The sequence below is a fragment of the Apodemus sylvaticus genome, chromosome 1, assembly GCF_947179515.1.
Source record: "Apodemus sylvaticus chromosome 1, mApoSyl1.1, whole genome shotgun sequence".
In the NCBI taxonomy this organism is placed as follows: Eukaryota; Metazoa; Chordata; class Mammalia; order Rodentia; family Muridae; genus Apodemus; species Apodemus sylvaticus.
In genome coordinates, this window is record NC_067472.1 from 35,039,337 (window position 1) to 35,060,548 (window position 21,212).

The 21,212-nt window shown below is 41.6% G+C and overlaps 1 protein-coding gene across 3 annotated transcripts in view; it reads right to left on the reverse strand.

Moving 5' to 3' along the window:
- Vldlr (very low density lipoprotein receptor) overlaps window positions 1-21,212 on the reverse strand; it is a 39,759-nt gene that overhangs the window by 5,760 nt on the left and 12,787 nt on the right. For 2 of the 3 annotated variants that reach the window (XM_052187805.1, XM_052187802.1), the window contains 17 exons: window positions 20,196-20,315; window positions 13,989-14,111; window positions 12,538-12,660; window positions 10,523-10,894; window positions 10,315-10,437; window positions 10,101-10,223; window positions 9,109-9,228; window positions 8,880-9,005; window positions 8,219-8,390; window positions 7,402-7,620; window positions 5,881-5,999; window positions 5,167-5,306; window positions 4,715-4,856; window positions 3,192-3,338; window positions 2,195-2,278; window positions 1,781-1,861; window positions 837-1,006 (listed from right to left, as the gene is read on the reverse strand). In XM_052187805.1, coding sequence (XP_052043765.1) covers window positions 837-1,006; window positions 1,781-1,861; window positions 2,195-2,278; window positions 3,192-3,338; window positions 4,715-4,856; window positions 5,167-5,306; window positions 5,881-5,999; window positions 7,402-7,620; window positions 8,219-8,390; window positions 8,880-9,005; window positions 9,109-9,228; window positions 10,101-10,223; window positions 10,315-10,437; window positions 10,523-10,894; window positions 12,538-12,660; window positions 13,989-14,111; window positions 20,196-20,315 — 2,504 coding nt within the window. The remainder of the gene's footprint in view (window positions 1-836; window positions 1,007-1,780; window positions 1,862-2,194; window positions 2,279-3,191; window positions 3,339-4,714; window positions 4,857-5,166; window positions 5,307-5,880; window positions 6,000-7,401; window positions 7,621-8,218; window positions 8,391-8,879; window positions 9,006-9,108; window positions 9,229-10,100; window positions 10,224-10,314; window positions 10,438-10,522; window positions 10,895-12,537; window positions 12,661-13,988; window positions 14,112-20,195; window positions 20,316-21,212) is intronic. The other variant, XM_052187813.1, reaches the window with a different exon arrangement.

Here is a 21,212-nt window from a genome sequence, read left to right on the forward strand (position 1 = left end):
AAGAATCATAGGCATATGTATGTATATAAGAATATATGAACAAATGGATTTTGTGTTCAAACTTTTTATGTATGCAAAAACTTCAAAATCCATGTCTCCATTTAAAAAAAGAACTACAAGTCTGAACACTTCTGGCTCCAAGTATTTTAAATGAGGGATATTTAATCTGTACCTAATTGGTAGGAAAAAAAAGTGTGACTAATTCTGTTTAAGGACTAGAACTCTTAAAGACAAATGTGAAAAGACATACAATATGATCTAAACACTATTCCTTGTTCCACTGGAGAGCATGCAAGGACACTGTTCCTGTTCAGCATATTTCATTCACATTGGTCCTGAAGTGGAGGTCAAATACGGACTTGGGTTCCTAGCAGAAGAACAAATGATTGCTGTGGTTGCTCTCCTGGGTGGGATGGAGCACCTCTCCAAGGAAAGCACTTATTACTTTTGGCTAATTGAATCTTACTCAAACTATTGACTTTCAGTCAACTCTCCTATCCACAATTCTCCTATGTCCACACTGATTTACCTTTAGGTACCCAGTATCAAGGAACTGAAGTTTAAAAAGGAGCTAGTTGGTTCATACACTGTTCACATGCCATTTCTATAATCTAAAATAAGGTCAGGTAGGACTTACCTCCCGTTCCTCTGTGGGTGAGATGCTTATTAACTGACTGTTCTAAGTGGGCCAGACATTTAGTGTTTAATATGCAGTCAGTGGATAACATGTCTGGGACTTAATGATCCTTCCCAGCCCAGGTAGCCACAGCTGGTGATTCTAGTCTCCGTAGAAGCAGCTGATGTCCAGCCAATGAATACAGACAAAGCACACTTACTGCTGGGTATGTGTGTCCTACAGAAGCGCTGTGTCTACCAATGTCTATTGACAGGTCCTCTTCAGTGGTCTTCAAGTACACGGGATTGTCAAAGTTCATGCTCTTCATGTTCTTATGCTGCCAATTCCTCCACATCAAGTAGCCACCTACTGCTGCCATCACTAAGAGCACTGATAAAAAAAAATCAGAGGTAACTAAGTAAAGTCTAATGTGTATGGATCTGTGGTAATTAACACTAAAAAGAGTTCCCTGTTTTAGGGAGCTTGGATATCTAGAAGTTGGAATATAGGTGAGACAAAGTCTTGAAATAAATTCAGCCCAGTGGTTATATGAATTTTTGGCACTGGGGGTGGTGGTGGTGAGGGAAAGTGCACCCAGGGAAGTATAGAGTCCTGAACCCCAACCCTAGGCCAGCTACATAAAAATTACAGAAGCCTTTGGCCTGCTAGTTAAGTGGTTCTGGTGTGTTAGGTCAACCAGTAAGCTAGGTCAAAGGAGACATTAAAGCAAGGCGCCTTCACATTCACATGCCTGAAAGTATCTTTAGGGATTCTTTTCCTCGAGTTTGAAAATACTTATCTACTTTTAATTAGCCTTCATGAATTCTACAGCTCGTTCAAAAAACATCTGACCCTTTGTGCCACTCCTCTTTGTGAATGACTGTATACAACAAATGGGACTAGAATAAAACTCTTATTTAAGAGCTTTTCTCTAAATAGGGATAAGCAAGATTAGCAAGTTCAACAGACCATAAGACCTTGTAGACAACTAATAGATATTCTCCATCAAGGGAAAGATGACACTGAAGAGTAGGTGCCAGGTAGGTGAGAAGGTAAATGGCAGTCAGTGTCTCACATGTTATGACAACAAAAGAGACCACTGGGAGGTGTCTGGAGACAACTAAAACTGTCCATAATATCTATATGAGAAGCAAATTTACTTACAGAGGGGAAGGATGGCCCAGGCAGCTGAAGTCCCTTTTGGGGGAACACTGACTTCTGATACTGCTGTGGTCACATTGATCCCTACAAGGACATATAAGGAATCAGTCTATAAAGATTTGAATTAAGACTTAGACATCTACTGATTAGGTAGAGATCCTCAGACCTTTGTACTTAATATTGATTTCTAGCATCCATTATAATTAGATATCAGAAGACCTTAGGCTTAGAATTATTTGAGATACATTAAACCTGTAGGTTTAAATAAGTCAAGAGAAATCCAGGATATGCAGGGTCTAAATCTTTGGACTTTAGGCACAAGTCGCCAGTTGGGGCAGAACCAGTAGTTAAAAGCTGCATTAATTATTTAAGCGGCAGTTAGTTGCGATTAACATTTTGCAGGGCTGGACCCAATACCTCCAGGAACCAGTGCACTAGTTCGAAGAATATCTGTTGTGTTGATATCTTTTGTCTCACTGTAAGTCACAGGAGTTGAAGTACCTGGATTATAAAAACCAAGAACCTGGTTAAGGCCAAGGTTTCTGAGTTGCTGACTGTGTAGTTCAGAGAAGCCACTCTGAAAGGTTATATTTACTCCAGGTAAAAAAGACCATCTGTTGCAGAATTAACTTGTAAAATGGACATATCTGAATGGAGAGAAATAGCCAGCTTTGTGCAAAAATCCAAAAATGTAGGAAATGTTGGGCAGGGCAGTCAGCATGTGTAATTTGACAACTCAGAAAGATTAAGACAAATGGATTCCTCTAAACAAAGCCCCAAGCTCCTGAAATTTCCACAAATGTTCTCAAAACTACTCTAGTGTGCTATGCACACCAGGGGGTCTTGTACCTATTTTCTAAGAAAACTAAGTGCTTATTATGGTACTACATAATGAGGCTAATTAAGACATCACTACGTGAGCTCCTTGCTTACAATCAGCAAGTTCAGTTTGCTTCTTAATCAAAACCCCGAGAATAGACTATTAACATTCAAGTTCAGGGTGTTTATGAGTTTAAACTTGTGTGATCGACTGAGGCCAGTAAGTGTCCTGGAACCGTGGCCTCCTTACCCAAGTGCCTCCAGTATATTTGTTTAGCCCTCTATGGAAGACTTTAATTAGCTAACTATTGACTAGCTCAGGGGCTATTATAGAGCAATGGGTACAAGTTAGCAAGTGGTACATTAACACTTTTGTCCCTTCTAAACTCAATCGACGTTGAAATGGATTACAAGTGAGGCCCAAAGCACAGATAGAATGAATGCCTACCATACAAACATAACACCTAATCACTTATTCTGAAATCAGTTTCAAAGGTGAGCCACAACAGAGTCTCTAAAATCCAGGTACATTGTAGCTGGTGTCTTACAGTGCTCATTCATGTCTTGCTTGTGGTTGAAATTCTGAAAACCTTACTTTGACACTGTCGTCCATTTTCTTCGAGATTGTAGCCATTGGGACAGGAACAGGTATATTTTGGAGAGTGGTCATTGATCTGTGGTGCTGGCAGGCAGAGATATTCACATCCTCCATTCTCCATATCATCTTCGCACCAATTTTTACCTAGTTGGGGAAAAAAAGTCATTTAAAAATAAGCACTGGAGTGTTAACTACCTGGAGTCTCTGTGGAGCTTAAGTTTATCTACTCTATCAGTTCTTCAAGTGAGACTAACATCAATGAAGAATGGGTATTGCTGGTGTTGAATGGGTTTCAACCAATGTACTTGAAGTACACTCTAAAGATAACTAATTCAGGGGCTTCTTGGAAGTAGAGTAAGAAAGAGTTATGCCTTCGATGGGTAGATATGAAGGATGGTGAGAGACCAGGCCTGGCTCACACTGTTTATTCAAAGCTCAGAGCAAAGACTCAGAAGAAGGAGACAAATCATAATTCCCTGGCTTTATATTGGCTCACTCCTACAAAGTATAAAGAAACTCAGCCAGAGAGAGGTGTGAGGGTGTCATTAGATAGACAAGCTGGTGTTCCAGGCGAGAGAAAACATGACTAGATACAGTTGAACAGTTGATAACTTGCTAAATCCTATATAAGATGTGTCATAGTGGAGAAAAAAGGTTTTTTTTTTTTTTTGGTTTTTCGAGACAGGGTTTCTCTGTGTAGCCCTGGCTGTCCTGGAACTCACTCTGTAGACGAGGCTGGCCTTGAACTCAGAAATCCACCTGCCTCTGCCTCCCAAGTGCTAGGATTATAGGCATGCGCCACCACTGCCCAGCATGGAGAAAAAGGTATTAAAGATGAAGTTGTGTCTCTCCATAAAATTTGCACATTGAAGTCCTAACTGACAATATCTTAGAATGTGACCTTAGTTGCAGATATGGTATTGACAGAAGTCATTAGGGAAGGTCTAAACCCCAAGTATCCAGTGTCCTTCACAGAAGATGAACTATGGATACAAGCATGTACCAAAAGAAGATGTGAATAGATGCTGAGAAATGGCCATCTTCTAGTCAAGAAGAGAGAAATCGAGCCTTCCTGCAAGTCTCCAAAAGGAACCAATGTACCAACACCTTGATTATATACTCTTAGTTTCCAGATTGAGAGACAGTAAATTTCTGTTTTAGGCATCCAATTTGTGTTACTTCAGTACAGCAAACTTAGATAACTAATTATGAGTAGTATCTGTTGCCTGAAGGTTACCATGGAAACTGGTACAACAGGCTTAACAAGGAAGAACCAGAAGATGTAGATGAAAGCTATGCCACTAGGGGTTGGAAGGAGCTAAGAGCTGACTCTGAAGCCATTTCTTTAAGATGGCTGGAAGGAGATATCAGGTATCAAGTTTGTAGTTGGGCCTAGGGTTCAAGAGGACAAAGGTTCCGTTTTAAAGGGAGTTGAGTTGCTAAGGAACCAGGAAGTAGTAAATTCAAGATCATACTACTCCTTTAGGATGGTCATTAAGGAGTGGGCACCTTCATGTTACCTGATGGCTGGACGAGTTCATGGTAGACAATGATGTCTTGGGCATCATTGAGATTGTTCACTAGTGTGGCCAGCTCTGACCCAGTGAATTTATTGGCACCATATACTGCTTCATTTTCTCCATCTATCCAGTAGACACGATCCTAAAACAGAACCCTACAGTTAGCATGTAGACCCAAGACTGGCAACAAATCAAGAGCTAAGGTTATCATGATTTACTTGACATTTAATGGGGCAAGGTTACTGAAAGATTCTTAGGAACACAGAGTACAAAGGGTAAGAGATGCAAGTTCTTTGTGGACTTAGCATCTAGTTTAATATATACCAGGTTTTAAGGACATAGTGTCTAATGTATACCAGGCTTTTAGGTAAAGGCTTTAGGTAAAGGTTTACTTCTCCTTTCTCTAGAACTGCTCCAAAAGTGTCCACATAGACATGAGGCATGAGTCTTACCTCAAATATGGTGAGCGCAAGAGGATGAGCTAGGAACTCCAGAGATTTGAGCACTATCCTACGATCTTGACCATTCAGGTCCACACTAGAGAGCATGTGCAACTTGGAATCCAGCCAGTAGAGGCGGCTTTTGACAAGGTCTAGGCAGGAAAATAATTGACATGATATGAGCTATTGCTGCTCTGGTTTCTATTTAAAATACTCAAAGAATCTATTCTACTTTATGGTTTCCTCTCTATTAGGAGTACTTAATGAGGACACTATAATACTTGCGAGGCCACCAAAAGAATATGTGTGTGCATTCTCTCTGTGGGGATCAACGGGATTTCTAAGACTCTCAAAGTCATTGACTCAGGATATGCTACTTGGAGAGAGAAGGCTTGTATTTTGTTATTTCTTCCCAGATAATTCAGAAAGAAACAGTTACAAGTTACCACCCAGAAAAAGCAAAGCACCCATGCCTACAGTGCTCCATATGAGAAGCCCAAAGATCCAAGATTCCCTGAGTTTCTGTTGCATATTAGACAAACTAGATGACAAGCCATCCATCCTGGCACTCACAATTTGTTAAGTCCACCATGTTTGTTTAGCTACTCTCGCCCAAAGTTTCTGCTATAGGTGGAACTAGAAGAATCATTTCAAATTTATAATGGGCATGCATTTAAAAACTATGAAGGTAGTTAACTAGTCAGTGACAGGGAAGGACATACATACCCAGTGTAATTCCATTAGGCCATTGGATGTCCTCTGTCACCAGTGGACGTCTATCAAATCCATTCATTCCTGCTTTTTCTATTTTAGCTGGCTCACCCCAGTCTGACCAGTAAACAAAGCTGGGAAAAGTGAAATCAGAAAAGTGCCTTAATGGATTAGAAGGAATAAAGTTGTACCTTAGAACAAAAGCTTCAAGAATGGGCAGAAAAATCTTAAGCTTGAGATTCTTGAGATAAATGCTGATGCTTAAGGCTCTAATACTGTTTTGAGTAAATTAAACTTAACAGTAGGAATTCACAAGGATTGGAGGCACAGCTCAGTGTAGAACATTTGGCCTACTACGTGTGAGGCTCTGGGTCTACTCCTCAGGACCAGAGGAGGCAATCATATAATTTCCAAGTCATAGTCATCTTGGTCTCTGTTGATCTGATATGTAACTATCAGCCGAAAGTACCATTTTTTTTGAAAGACACATTCTTTCACAACCACGAAGGAGGTCTTTTCCCATAAGCTTTATGGGAAGAGCTTGGGGATTATGTTCTAATGATGTTTCATAGGAACCAATTGTGATCGCTGCAGTCAACTATCTAAGCAGCCTGCCTCAGTGAAACATTTTGACAAAGGTCTCTTCCTCTCAAATGAACTTTCACATAATTTGCATTTCTTAGATAGAAGCCTTGAGAGGATAGGATTATGCAAATCCAAGTATTTCCTGCAAGTCCTAGATTTGAGCACCCAGAGCAGAGCGCTAACCAACCCATCTCTCTCTCTCTCTCTCTCTCTCTCTCTCTCTCTCTCTCTCTCTCTCTCTCTCTCTCTCACACACACACACACACACACACACACACATATATGGAAGTTGGGTGGGCAAAGGGTTCAGACATAGCTTTTGGTTTTTGTACTACATGAAATCTAAAGTATTACCAATGTCATCAAACAGCTGGCTAAGAACGAGCGAGATTGGGAAGGCCCATCACACACAGAGCTGCCCAGGGCTGTTCCATATATTGCCACTTACGACATTTTTTTTATTCATATACATTCATTATGTATCACGATTGGTTTCAAGAGGATATTTTCATTCAAGTTTACCGTGTACACAATGGAATTTTATATAGCCATAGAGAAGAAGAAATTTTGTCATTTTCAGGAAAATGGAGGCAACTGTAGGTGATCATATTAAGCACAGACAGATGCCAAAAACAAACATCACCTCTTTTCTCCTACTTAGAGATACTAGATTTTATAAAGATAAATTGTGTGTGAGTGAGGGGAGAGAGAGAAGGAGGGAGAGAGAGGAGAATAGAGACATGAGATCAGGGAAGAAAGAGAATTAATGGGGGGGGGGCATAAAGGAGAAAAATGGGAGGGGCTAGGGATTGAACACTGTCATTGATGTCTTGAACCAACTAATTCTGTTCCGGGGAACTCTTATGATGAGTGAGCTCTGTATGAGAAAAGCTCTCGATCTTTGTGGCTAGCACCCAAAAGGCTAAGTGAAAGACAACATAGACTACAAACCCAGACAACGGATCCACAGCTATGGAGGCAGGCTCTCGCAAGTCAGAGTTAAACAGGAACTTCCTCTTGGCTCCATCTAGGGTAGCTACTGAAATAGTCTTAGAAGCCGCATCAGTCCAGTAGATGGTCTTGTACACCCAATCAACAGCAATGGCTGCAGGATTATAGACATTGTCGATCATTTTAAAATGTCTACCAACCTTGTCATCAATTGAGGCACTGAAACAGAATAGGTCACAAGAAATTTAAAAGTTGTCACCATAGGACCCTGGAGAATGGACTTTTCTGATTACAAAATGTTCAAGGACTTTACTCTGAAAGGACTCTAGGAACCCCATCGCTCAGCACCAAAATTATTCAGCCATGTCTCTTGGGGATGGAAAATTAGTAATACTGTAGCTTATCTAGTTGTAGATATGAACTCTAGACAGGCGCTCAGAGTCCAGCAAAATTAGAAAAGAGATATTCGACTCAGGAGCCATCATCTTGGGTCTACGGTTTCCACTGAGGAAAAGCTGCCGACATCATTTCTATTTGTAGCAAGAAAAGTCAGTTGACAACTACCAAAGGGGAGAGATTCTAATGTCATACGCAGGCATAGTCACCTTTTACATCATGATCAATGATTATCAAAGGTATAGCTGATGATCATTTAATAGCTTTAAAAAAAAACAGTGTTGAATTTAAAACTCCCAGCTGAGTAGATGGTAGACTGGAGCCACAGACAAGAGAAGAGCCACCCATACTCCAATCCTTTCCACAGACCTGATGACAGTGACTTATATGTCCAGATATCAGGGATGCAAGTGGAAGTTACCTGAAGATGGCTTTTTGACTTAGGTCAGCCCAAAATAGCTTCTGAGCAGCGATGTCAGCATCGAGGGCCACCGTGTTTCTTAGTTGTTCTACAAGTTGGATATATTCCTTCCTCTCTAGGCCAATCTTCCTGATGTCTCTTCGATTAGTGAAGATCAGACTTGGCTCTTTGCCTGTAAGACATAAGCCGGGTTGATTTAGTTTTACTAGAAAGCAAGATCCCCTAAGTCACCTCCTCTCCACAGAGGACCACTTATAAAGATGATGCTGAACATCTCAGTAGTATCCAGCCTGGATTTCCAGCCCACCCCCAGGACCTGCAAGTATCTCCACCCTGTTTAGGAAGGCAGTCTTGGTATTACAGCATTCAAAAGTAGGGTGGCTGATAAACAAGTTACTTGTTTGAATTGTGCTCAGTTTTAGAAGCAGAAAGGAAGAAACCATGGTGAATAGTCATAGTATCCTAGGCAAAAGGAAGGACCAAGGCAGATGCGTAGGAAGATGGTTTATTTTAAGCTGTCCTGCTGCACTAGGAGTTTAATAGCATTGCTCTGGGGTGTGACTTAATGTGTAGGTTGACCGCTGCAGTCACCGAAGGTACCTTTTGGAATCACTAACTCAAAAAGGTACAACCAGAGCAACACCAGCCCAAGTCCATTTACCTACTGCCTTGCACACGCCAGTGGCAAGATCCATTTGATAGCCACGACTACATTCACACTTGTAACCGCCTTTTAAGTTGATACAAATTTGACTGCAGATCCCCGGATTTTGGCATTCATCAATATCTAGGAGGGAAATTAGAATTAGTCTTGTTCTTCCTAGGCCTTCCTGGATGTAGGCTGCTCTCTCCCATGTCCTCCAGGGGTCAAGCTCTTAGCTTCCACTCACCTCCACAGGTTTTCCTATCTATCAGTTCAAACCCAGCCGCACAGTCACATTCATAGCCTATAACTAGGTCTTTGCAGATATGGGAACAGCCACCGTTATTGACCAAGCATTCATTGATATCTGGAATGAAAGAGTAGTAAAGTCATCCGATAGCTCTTTTTTTTTTTTTTTTTGCCTTTTTAAAAAATTAATTAATTAATTAATTTTTTTAATATTTTTATTTTCTATATTCTTTGTTTACATTCCAAATGATTTCCCCTTTCCCGGATCCCTCCTCCCCATATGTCCCATAAACCTTCTTCTCTCCATCCCTTCTCCAATCACCTCCCTCCTTTTTCTCTGTCCTTATATTCCCTTCCAATGCTAGATCAATCCTTTCCAGAATCAGGACCCTCTCCATACTTCTTCATGGGAGTCATTTGTTATGCAATTTTTTTTTGCTTTTAATATAATGTTTTAGATTTATGTTCCTTGAGACTTCCACCTACAGGTTCGATATATTTTGGTCACACCCACCACCCCGCACCCCACCCAACAACTCTCTGAAGATGCTGTACAAATGTCTCTCTCCCAGCTTCTTGGTGCCCCTTCTGTTTTCTGTTTTGTAAACCCGGAGTCCAAATTGGTATGGCATCTTATTCTTAATTGATAGTTGTCTTATTCACATTCAATCTCAGACTATCAGTGACGGCTTTTCTTAGATTCGATTATTTGTTTTGTATATACAAATTACAGGCTGGATGGTAGTTAGTTACAAAGAATTTACTCAAGTGTTGCTATGATTTTTTAGCTATCTTAAGGGGTTCCTCAACCCTGAGGTAGATTGTCACTGAGGTAGAATTCCATTTTGTAACACTTTATCTTCAAGCCTAACTACTAAAATTTAGCTCATTCTGAGTTCAACAGGGAACAAAGCAGGGTCCAAACAGCATTAGTTCTGATGGGCTGAATGGAGCCTCCCAGCTCTGGCCTTGAACAAGCTCCCCACTTACTGCATTCCTTCAGGGGCTCGTCGCTCCAGTCCCTGCAGTCCTGTTCCTGGTCACATACTTTGCTGATGTCTATGCATTCCCCACTTCTGCACTTGAACTTTCCAGGGCCCAGGCACTGATTGACTGTAAAACCAAACACAGGAGAAAAGTTCCACTGTTGGTCTGACCGAAGTGGGCAATGGCCTAACCGAACACGATGGGGAAAGAACCTCACCATTTTTGCAGTTGACTTCATCAGAGCCATCAACACAGTCTCGGATGCCATTGCATTGCCTGCTGCCATGGATACAGCTACCATCTTCACATTCAAACTGGTCAGGTCTGCAGGTTCGAGAAGCTATGAAAGGAGGTAACAACGATGGAATGAAGCCAGCCGAATGGCTTCTGGTCGGCACGCAGAAGAGAACTGGAAAGTTACTTACGACAGTTGACCTCATCGCTGCCGTCCTTGCAGTCAGGGTCTCCATCACACCGCCATTTTTTGTGAATGCACTCGCCAGAGCCACACTGGATCTCACTGGTGGGACATTTGGTATGTATCACAGGCTGACGGCCACACTGCTCAAGAGACTCATCTGATTGGTCAGAACAGTCTGCGTCATCATCACACACCCAGCTGAGGGGGATGCAAGAAGAGGTGCTGCACTGGAACTCGTGGGCACCGCAGGTTGGAGGCGCACAGTCTAGCTCGTCACTGCCATCGTCACAGTCATCCTGGCCATTGCACACAAAGTTCCTGGAGACGCAGCGGCCGCTGGAGCAAGTGAACTCATCCACACTACACGTTATGTTGCCTGTTAGAAGGAGGATGCCCATTGAAAGTACATCAGCTCTTTGTAAGAAAAACATAAGCCTCTCATCACCAAATCAAATATATTCATCTTTGATGATTAACTCTTTAGCTTTCTAATTGAAAAGCTATAGTGCTGTTATATTGAGAACAAGTTTCTGAAATATGACAAAACAGTTTCACAGTATAAAATAAGATGCAGCCATACTATGTATAAGAGCAGAAATAAAGGACCAAGAAAACAGTAGAAGGCTGGAGACTAATTTGAGATGAGACCCACAACTGACACTTAAAGGGACAGTGTTCAAAAACTTAAGCTGGTATTGGGCATTTCATTTTGGAAGGCAGGGTTATACCTAGACCAACCTATTGCATGTCAGCCCAAATCATATCACTAGCTGAGAATATCCATCAGCTATATGGGCAAGGTATAATGGATATTAAGGCACTATACAAAAAGAAACAAACCAAAGAAACCTTTACATGGTTACCTCCTTTTGAGTCTTTTAAATAAACATTAGGAATACCATCGTAATAATCTTTAGGTATTTTTTAAAAAAAATGTTTCTGCTAAGACTAGGAGTTGCAGCCTAGCAACCTCTCATGCTATTGATGAGAAGGTATTCTTGGTAGCCAGTTTAGATTTTGATGTAAATTCCTGCCAAACATACCAAGGTTATAATTTGGTGGTAACTGGACAGGAGACCACGACTCTCTTGGGAAGCAAAGTGTAGATTTGTGAGGGAAATGTTTGGCAGCTCCAGGGCTTGCCAGGGCAATGTATGAAGCTCAATTCTGTGACTGAACGTGAAACTCATTGGACTAGGTGCAGTGGTATTACACTCACAAAGTGACTTGTAATGCCAGACTAGGGTTTGACTTGCAAGGACCCTGAGCTCCCTTGGATACTGCTGCTGCCTGAAGTTAAACTCATCAAACTTGGGTTATAGAGGCACCTTAAAGAGGTAGCAGTTTGAAAGAAGTCAGGATAATGTTTATCTAACCTGCAGATTTTCTCCAGGGCCTCACCTTTAACATGGAACCCTTCATTATACACTTTCCAAGAATATAGGCATGAAAGAATAGGAAACAGCGCTAGCATTCAGAGATAGGAATCATAATAGGACACACAGGTCAGGTAGACTTTCTAAGTATTTGCTGGCAACACGCTAGAACATGTTTCTCTGCTCACTTAACCATAGATTCTAGTTGGTGGCAGGTACCTTATCCCAAGAAGCTAATCTAACTAAAGCTAGGAATGTGTCTCTTGGCCCTATCACTTTCTAGTTTTATTGACCCACTGTAAGAAAGGCCCATGAATTACTGCCATAAAAGACAGAAGCCCATATCGCTGCTACCTTACTAAGCTATGCTAAATGTACTATGCTGAACATAATCACCAAGATGACTTCTCTGCTTGCTTCTATCTGCAAGCAAGCAGAAGACGTACCAGGCAATGGTCAATTACCAGGAAAAGGCCTTTCACAGTTTTATGGTGGTTACGAAGGACAAATATTGAGCAGACAGCGAAGCCACTGCCAAGTGGGCCAGCGGCACTGGGTCTTCGGGCTTAGGTTAGCATCCCTTGCCCACCTTTCTTTAGGGAAAGGGTCTCTGGGGTATGCCACTGCACACTGGTCTTCTTACCACAGTTTTCTTCATCGTCTCCATTGTCACAATCATTTTCACCATCGCATCTCCAGGACACTGGGATACATTGAGTAGAACGGGCGCCACAGCTGATTTCATTAATGCGGCATGTTCTCATATCTGTTGATGACATACAGTCTCAAAAGAGCCTCCAAACTGGTCAGTGCAAAAGCTGCTGCTCCCGTGCTGCCTGGAAGTGCAACACCTGGGACTCAGTGCTCAGGCACACAGGGCACACCGAGTGGCGGAAGCTGGGCAGATCCTTCGCCAGCTCCGTCCTTAGAAGCTACGCCAAGCAAGGTCGCCTGGCAGCGTACCTGAGAACCTTGACCAGGTTACTCCTTCAAGGCTCTGCCGCACGCTTAGTTCTGGCCTCTGTTTTACTTGGCACAGTTAAGTTGACTTGTCAGCCTGCTCCTAGTCCATTACTTATGTTTGGATATCAGTGGGCATACCAGATATTGTCACCTAATCCTGATTCCATTAAAGGTCAGATGTGCGCTACTACCTATGAGACATTGATGGAACAGTTTCCTTCCTAGGCCCCCTTTCACGTCTTTCTTTGTATACATGAAGAGGACTATGCCCTCATTATTGATTTTACCATGTCACTCACCACTGAAACAAGGGGTTGAATCTGTGTAGATCCTGTCTAGGACCCTCGAGTTTCTAACTCACTGACAAAACAGTTCACTTCGTTGCTAGAAACCTTAGTTATTTTCAGAATCATATCCTAAACCTAAACTTGGTTCAGGTCAGTCCTATTTCTTCTGGGTGATCGGGCCTCTACTGTGGTGAACCATCAGGCTTGCCCTCATCTTAGCATCCAAATGATTCCAGTGTGATTCCAACACACCTTTCTCCGTGGCTTTGGGACTTGCTCCTGAATATCAGCCTATGAGAAGAGAGATTTATTTGTACCTTTATGAAGTTTTTCTTACTCTATGGCCCCTGCTTTTAGTTACATGTTTGTTTAAAAAAAAAACCAAATTACCCTATTACTAATAATCTTCCTGTTTTAATTATAGCATGTTTTTGTAATATAAAAAAAAATCTGTGCATTTCAAAGCTTATGTGAGTCTCTTAGGAAACCTTCACATCTTGATTTTGCTTCTAGGATCAGGGAACCATCTATCCAGTTCCTGTCAAACATCTGAGATCTGTGCACCTAGTCAAGGAGTTCTTAATTGAATCTGCTGGCTTCAGTCTTAAGTATTCAATGAGGAAGCTACCCAAGAGAATGTCAGTCTTGTTAGACTAGGGAGAGTAGTCTTTAAAGGAGAGGGAATAACTGTTAATAGCTCGAATGACCTTCAAGTCAGTTGGCCTCAAGTTTAAGGCAGGCAAAGAAAAAAAATGAATGCCAAGCAATCGATAAAGCATCACTTAGAACGGTGACAGAACAGCACAGAAGAGGTCAAGTCCAAGGCAAGTCAAGGCACACTCACGGCACTGCTCTGGGCTCTCGTCAGAACCATCTTCACAGTCAGGATCCCCATCACACTGCCATCTGTTCGGAACACACTGGCCGTTTTTGCACACGAAGTCAGACTCAGCACATGTCTTCTTTACTATAAACGTTTATTCTCAGAGTTAGAATTAAGGTCAATGACCCCAGACCTCAGTTTTCTGATTAAGGTAAAAACCATATTTAGGTATATTTCCCTTTAAAAAATAATGCTGAATCAACTGAGTGGGATTCGAATTGTTGGCATCTCTAGGGAGACTTTAGCAAGCTCATCTTTTTCTCATAGGTTTCAGGGGGAGGCAGTCATTCATGAGAGAGACTTGGAGGATAACAAAGTCAAGAAAAGACAAAGGTTGTCCATTGTCTTATGACCCAGGGCCATCTTAAAATGGACTCGTCTGTGTCCAGTGTTAGCACCATGGAATTCTTCCAATTCATTCACACAGTCTGAGGTGATTTTCCTCCAAGACCATTTTCTGTCTCTATAATAGAACATTTGAGAGTGGACAATTTATAAAGGAAAGAAACTTGTTTCGGCGCAAGGTTCTGAGCTGGGAATCCTAAGAGCTTGGCCCTAACACTGACTTGCTTTTGAATGTGGCTTGCTTCCTAGCCCATATTCTTAGTAATTCATCAGGTCCAGGGAGAAGGGGTTTATTCCCCCTCACTGACCTAATCACTTCCTTAGTACCCTGCCATCTCTCAACACAATACTATTAAAAACCAGACTTCAACATGAGCTCCAGAGCAGAAAACCATAGAAAAGGTTTCCTACTGGACCCTTGGATAATTGTTTGATCTTGAGTGTGTGTGTCTTCATATACTTCATATCTTGAAATCCCTACAGTTCTGTTCTAGGAGGGAGGACGTGAGGGAGGCAAGGCTGGAACCTTCTCAGATGGGATTGGTGCTCTTATTAGAAAGATGAATGTTTGTTTGCCAGCCTCTCATTTCTCTCTGCTCTCTCCTACCATAAGAGAACATGGGAAGAAAACAGCCTTCTGCATTTCAGAAAATAGGGTTTTTATCAGACACTCAATTCTTTGCTAATACCCAGAATCCTAAACTCAAATTTATATCATTTAAACCTCCCTACCTATAGTATCTGTGTCACAGCAGTGTAAGACAAGGCTGGTTTAGGGACGGTTGTCACAATGCATGCATTTAGTGTGGTGGTATGTAGAGAGATGCTCTAGAACTGGGTATTGCCACTCTAGCTGGTCTACTGGGGTAGAGGAACTGACACACTAGACAAGCTTAAAGCCAATTATAACACTTATAACAAGTGGCAGGACTTGGAATTCAAAGAGATTTTAGGCTTTCAGCCAAAGTTCGGTTTAACATCAACCATCTGAAAGTCATTGGAGCTGCCAGGACTAAGTCCCATAATTCACAGCTCCCATCAAATAGCCTAAGGCAAACTATCAATTTTACTACTAATTCTTCCTACAGCAAGACTTAGAGTTACGCTACCACTTGCCACCCATTAATTAGAGCAGGAAAGTAAATGCAAAGAAAGCAGGCAATTTGATCACCATTCCTATGGAGGAGTCCCAGAATCTGGAAGAGTCTCAGTAACTAGATGAGATACCAACACACTGTGATTGTCCTTTTAGACTAGACTCCTCCATCTCTCTATGTGTCTATGCTTTCTACTCAAAGATCCACTTTAAAAAACAAACAAACAAAAAAAAACCAAAAAACAAAAAAAAACCTCTCCTTGATACATGTTGGAGAATCTTCTGGGTATATTCCCAGGAGTGGTATAGCTGGTTCCTTTGGTACTAGTATGTCCAATTTTATGAAGAAACAACAAATTGATTTCCAGAGTGGTTGTACGAGCTTGCAATCCCACAAGCAATGGAGGGATTTCTCCACATTCTCGCCAGCATCTGCTGTCCCCTGAGATTTTGATCTTAACCATTCTGACTGGTATGAGGTGGAATCACAGAGTTGTTTTGATTTGCATTTCTGTGATGACTAAGGACGTTGAACATTTCTTTAGGTGCTTCTCAGCCAGCCATTCGGTATTCCTCAGTTGAGAATTCTTTGCTTGGCTCTGTACCCCCATTTTTAATAGGGCTATTTGATTCTCTGGAGTCTAAATTTTTGAGTTCTTTGTATATATTGGATATTAGCCCTCTATAGGGTGTAGCGTTGGTAAAAATCTTTTCCTAATCTGTTTGTTGCCGTTTTGTCCTATTGGCAGTGCTCTTTGCCTTGCAGAAGCTTCACATGCTCCATTATGTTCATAGCAGCCTTATTTATAATAGTCGGAAGCTAGAGAGAACACAGATGTTCCTCAACAGAGGAATGGATACAGAAAATGTGGTACATTTACACAATGGAATACTACTCAGCTATTAAAAACAAAGAAATCATGAAATTCTTAGGCAAATGGATGGAACTAGAAAATACCATCCTGAGTGAGGTAACCCAATCACAAAAGAACACACATGGTATGTACCCACTGATAAATGGATATTAGCCTAGAAGCTTGGAATACTCAAGATACATTTCAGAGACCAAATGAAGCTCAAGAAAAAGAAAGACCAAAGTATGGATGCTTTGACCCTTCTTAGAAGAGGAAACAAAATATCCATGGGAGGAGATACAGAGAAAAAGTGTGGTGCAGAGACTGAGGGAAAGACCATCCAAAGACTGCCCCACCTGGGGATCCATCCCATATACAGTCATCAAACCCAGACACTATTGTAGATGCCAACAAGCACTTGCCAACAGGAGCCTGTTATACCTGTCTCCTGAGTGGCTGTGCCAGTACCTGACAAATACAGAGGTGGATGCTCTCAGCTCTCAGCTAACCATTGTACTGAGCACAAGGTCCCAATGGAGGAGCTAGAGAAAGGACTGAAGGAGCTGAAGGAGCTTGCAGCCCCATAGGAGGAACAACAATATGAACCAACCAGTACCCTCAGAGCTCCCGAGGACTAAACCACCAACCAAAGTGTACTCACAAAGGGACCCAGGGCTCCAGATGCATATATAACAGAAGATGGCCTTGTTGGACATCAAAGGGAGGAGAGGCCCTTGTTCCTGAGAAGGCTCGATGCCCCAGTTTAGGGGAATGCCAGGACAGGGAAGCGGGAGTGGGTGGATTGGGGGGGGGGATAGGATAGGGTGATTTCGGAGGAGAAACCAGGAAAAGGGATAACATTTGAAATGTAAATAAAGAAAATATCTAATTAAAAAAAAACCTCTCATCAATTTTCTATGTTTATAAATCAGCCAAAGCCTACAATGCTTTGCAAATTTCAAAGAGATCACTGGGCATAAGAGTTTTAAGCTGGGTAGAGAGGCCTTGAAGGCTAGGGCTCATTCTTATGCCTTTCTTGTTAAGCTTATAAACTTGGAAGACAGTTACTCTGTAACAGTCAGTATGGGCTGATAAATTATGATGATTCCTAAGGGCTTATTCATATCTTTGAACATAGCTAAGGAACCATGCAAAGCAATGCCAACTCACAAATCGACCCATTTTATTAAATCACCATAATACAACGTTAACACAGCAAATACTATACAAGGCCTGTGTTCTCCTGGGCCCATATGGAAACTGAGGCCAGACTATAGGGCTGGATGCTCTAATTCAACCTGTGACCGGCTCAGTAAGTTGCAAAAGAGAGAACAGGGTAATGACCATTAAGAAAGTAGATGATTTTGCAAGTAGAAAATGTCATGATATGAAAGATCAACTGTGCAACAAAGAGTCAGAGCAAAAATAAATACAGACACATCTTCATAGAGTTTGTCTTCCTCAATTCTGAGCATACACTACAGGAGCAAAGAAAAGCTGTTCAAACCAACACTGACATGCAGATGGAAAGTGTTCCTTAGGGGAGGAAAGCCATCAGATACATACTCTAGGAGCCCGCAGAAGCAGGTGGCATGTGAAATCCACACTCACACTGATCATAGTAGTTGTCAAGTGCAAAAATGAGCCCTCCCAAAAATTGCTACTACGTATGAGTCAAAGGTTATATGGGGAAGTTGAAAAGTGGCTTCAGAAATTTTAAGTGAATGTGAAGTTTTCCCATTAAGACACATTTAAGACTGATTTTGGTGATGTTTTCACCTTCCCTGTTTACCTCCTTGGAGCCAGCAACCAATCTGCCAATTGATGTGTTTAATTTATGTCACCTCAAGAGATCTTGATTTATTATTGCTGTTCATCTACCACTTCCCATCACCCAAATCCTTCTACCATGTGGCTGGTAGCGAGTATTTATGCAGAAAGGACTTAAGGAAATCCAGTCACTGTTCCTATGATGACACAGGTGTCTCTGGTGAACTAGATGATTAAAACGTCCTATCATGGGAAGTATAAAAATAGGTGTAAGATATCCTTTGCTCGATACAGGATTTTTTGGTAGCCTTGCACTTTACAACCACAAAACAGTTGAAAGTCCTCTTAGTGAGGTATGAGTTGAGAGAACTATAGTCTTTAGACAACCTAGAAGTAGCAGGGAACTGGGTGTTCTGTGGAGCAGAGTGAAATCTTTACATTAAAAGCACACAATGGAGAAGGATAGTACAGAACTATTCTTGGTCTTAAGACTGGGGATAAGTTTTCCCTGTTGCAGAACGGACTTTCAGAGCTGGCACTGGCACAGAAAGGCCTGGGGTATTGCTGCTGCCGTGACATTTTAAGATCTCTTGAGGTGGGATAAATTAAACACATCAATCTGCAAGTTTGTTGCTAGCTCCCAGGAGGTAAACAGGGAAGTTTCAAGGATCTTCAAAAGCAGCCTTAAAATATGTGTCTGAAATGGAAAAACTACACCTTTACTTAAAACTTCTGAAGCCTCCTTCCAACTTCCTCATCTAACCTTTGACCCTTACATGGTTTTGATTTTCAGGAGGGCTCATTTTTGCACTTGACAACAACTACAACTCTGATCAATTTGAGTGCAGACAATGTCCATGACATTTTAATGCTGATAAATAAAAAAGTGCCAAAGGCGCAATCAACAAGGCAGCCAATGAAACCAAACATGGCCTTTATTTTTCTTCTGTCCCCCAAGTGCTGGGGTATACATGTGCCTCCACACCCAGCATTGTTCGTTCCGTACCATCTTTCAAAAGGCAAACAACACTGGTCACACTTCCCTTGCAACACTGTGCTGGGATTTTTTTTTTTTTTTTTTTTTACAACACAGAACAGAGTGAAAAAGTAAACTTCAAAAACAACCGCAACAACAACAACAAACTCCAGGTTCATGTGATGGTGACATACAGTTCTTAGCTACTCTTTATAGTGGGAGGTTATGGGGCCAGCACACACAGGCATTTCTCACAATGACCCTTTGATAGGTTCTCATCAATGGTATGCTATCATATTCACATTCTTTTGGGAAGAGAATGTTTTCTACCCTGCCTAATGGTTTTGTAGAAGCAAGTATTGTAAACATAGACAGAATCCTTTTCTGATCTTTGATGCCTGTTGTTGTCTTGTCATTTTTATAGCAGTTAATTAACCTCTGAAATGTTAGGGGATTTTGTAGTGTCCATTAGCTTTCTATTCTTGGATCAGAGCTACTTGTGAATTTAAAGATGTATTTATTTTATTTATGCATATATGTGCATTTCTGCAGAATTGTATCCTATATGTGTGTCCTCATGTGGATACACAGGAGATGTCCATGGATGTCAAATAAGGGTGTCAGATCCCCCAAAACAGGGATGCTATGAACTTTCTAATCTGAGTTGTAGGAATTGAACTCAGATCCTCTCAAAAAGCCGTACACAAACTTAACACAAACTTAAGACATCCCTCCATCAATCCCCCCATTTGTATATTTATAAAGTTACTTTGTGCAGTCTTCTGCCTGCTTCTATGTCTGTTCCTCTCTTTCCTTTCTCAGTGTCCCTCAGCACATTTGTCTGAGGTATGATAAATCAGATCTTGTCATTTGAAAGAAATCCTACTTGGTAGTCAACGTTCTATATTCAAGTTCATTACTTCCTGTCAAATATTCAATTATATTCCTCTAGACCAGTCTAGACTCATTGGACGCTGATTCAAAGCCATGCTTTAGTGAGTTTTACTTATAGAATCTCAATATATTTGCAGAAACTGAAAGAACACATACACATTTCAGTCAAATGCGTAAGTCCAATCTAGAACTGAAGCTTGGTGATGATCACGACGGCCCAAGTCTTTACTTACCACAGTTCTTCTCATCACTGCCATCCGCACAGTCTTCATCTCCATCACATTTCCAAAGCAGAGTAATACAGCGACCATTTGTGCACTGGAATTGGGAGTTATCACATTTGGCTTTCTTCCCTAGGAGGAGGAAGTGACATTGATCAATGTATGCATAGAAGGTAAGTTAGAGATACAAGTTCCCCAAAGCTGATGAATAAGGACAGCTGCAAACTCGGCCAACATAACATTCTTGGGGCCAGCCTTGGATGGGTTTAGGGGCAGTGGATAACACTTGCAGACTCCTTCACTGGGCAACAAACTAAAACTGAACATTAGAGGTCCAGCCTTTCTCCCAGAGAGCCACAGCTGTGGTACCAGGTTCTAATTGGTGAAATACAAGCAGAGAGGAATTATGTAGCTTCTAAGAAATCCAGACACATGCTGGATATTTTGGCTAGTATGTCAACATATACCTCATCTCCAATGGTGACCATAAAATTACAATGGAGCAACGTAATTCCCAGCGTCTAGAGAACACCCAGACGAAGAACTGCAGAAGAAAAGAAACCACCTCTGAGAAAATTCAAGGGTTAGGAGAAGATTACAGACGTCAAGTAACTTGGGACTGTCTCAGCAAACATGAACTCCCAACACCTAAATGTGCTCACTGACAGGAAGGTATGTTCATAGAGAATGTTCTGACTGAAAAGGAGATACAACACACCATGGACTAAGAGAGAGCTCTCGTCACCTCCTTCAGGAGAAAATCCAGAAGCCTTACTGTCATAGAGGATAGTTTCAAGCACACGGGGACGGGGTGGGGGAGGGGGGCACTAACAGACCTGACCCTGAAATAGGCTGGGGAGAAGGTGTATGACCATGTGTTTGTTCTCAGGAAATGTTTGAAACACAAAAAAGATCAAAACAGGAAAGCTTATAGAATGAGCATATAGAAAAAATATTTTTACATAGCTGTGTGCCATGTGTTTTAAGCTGTTATTAGAGTTTATTTTTTTTAAGGTGGCCAGTGGGATA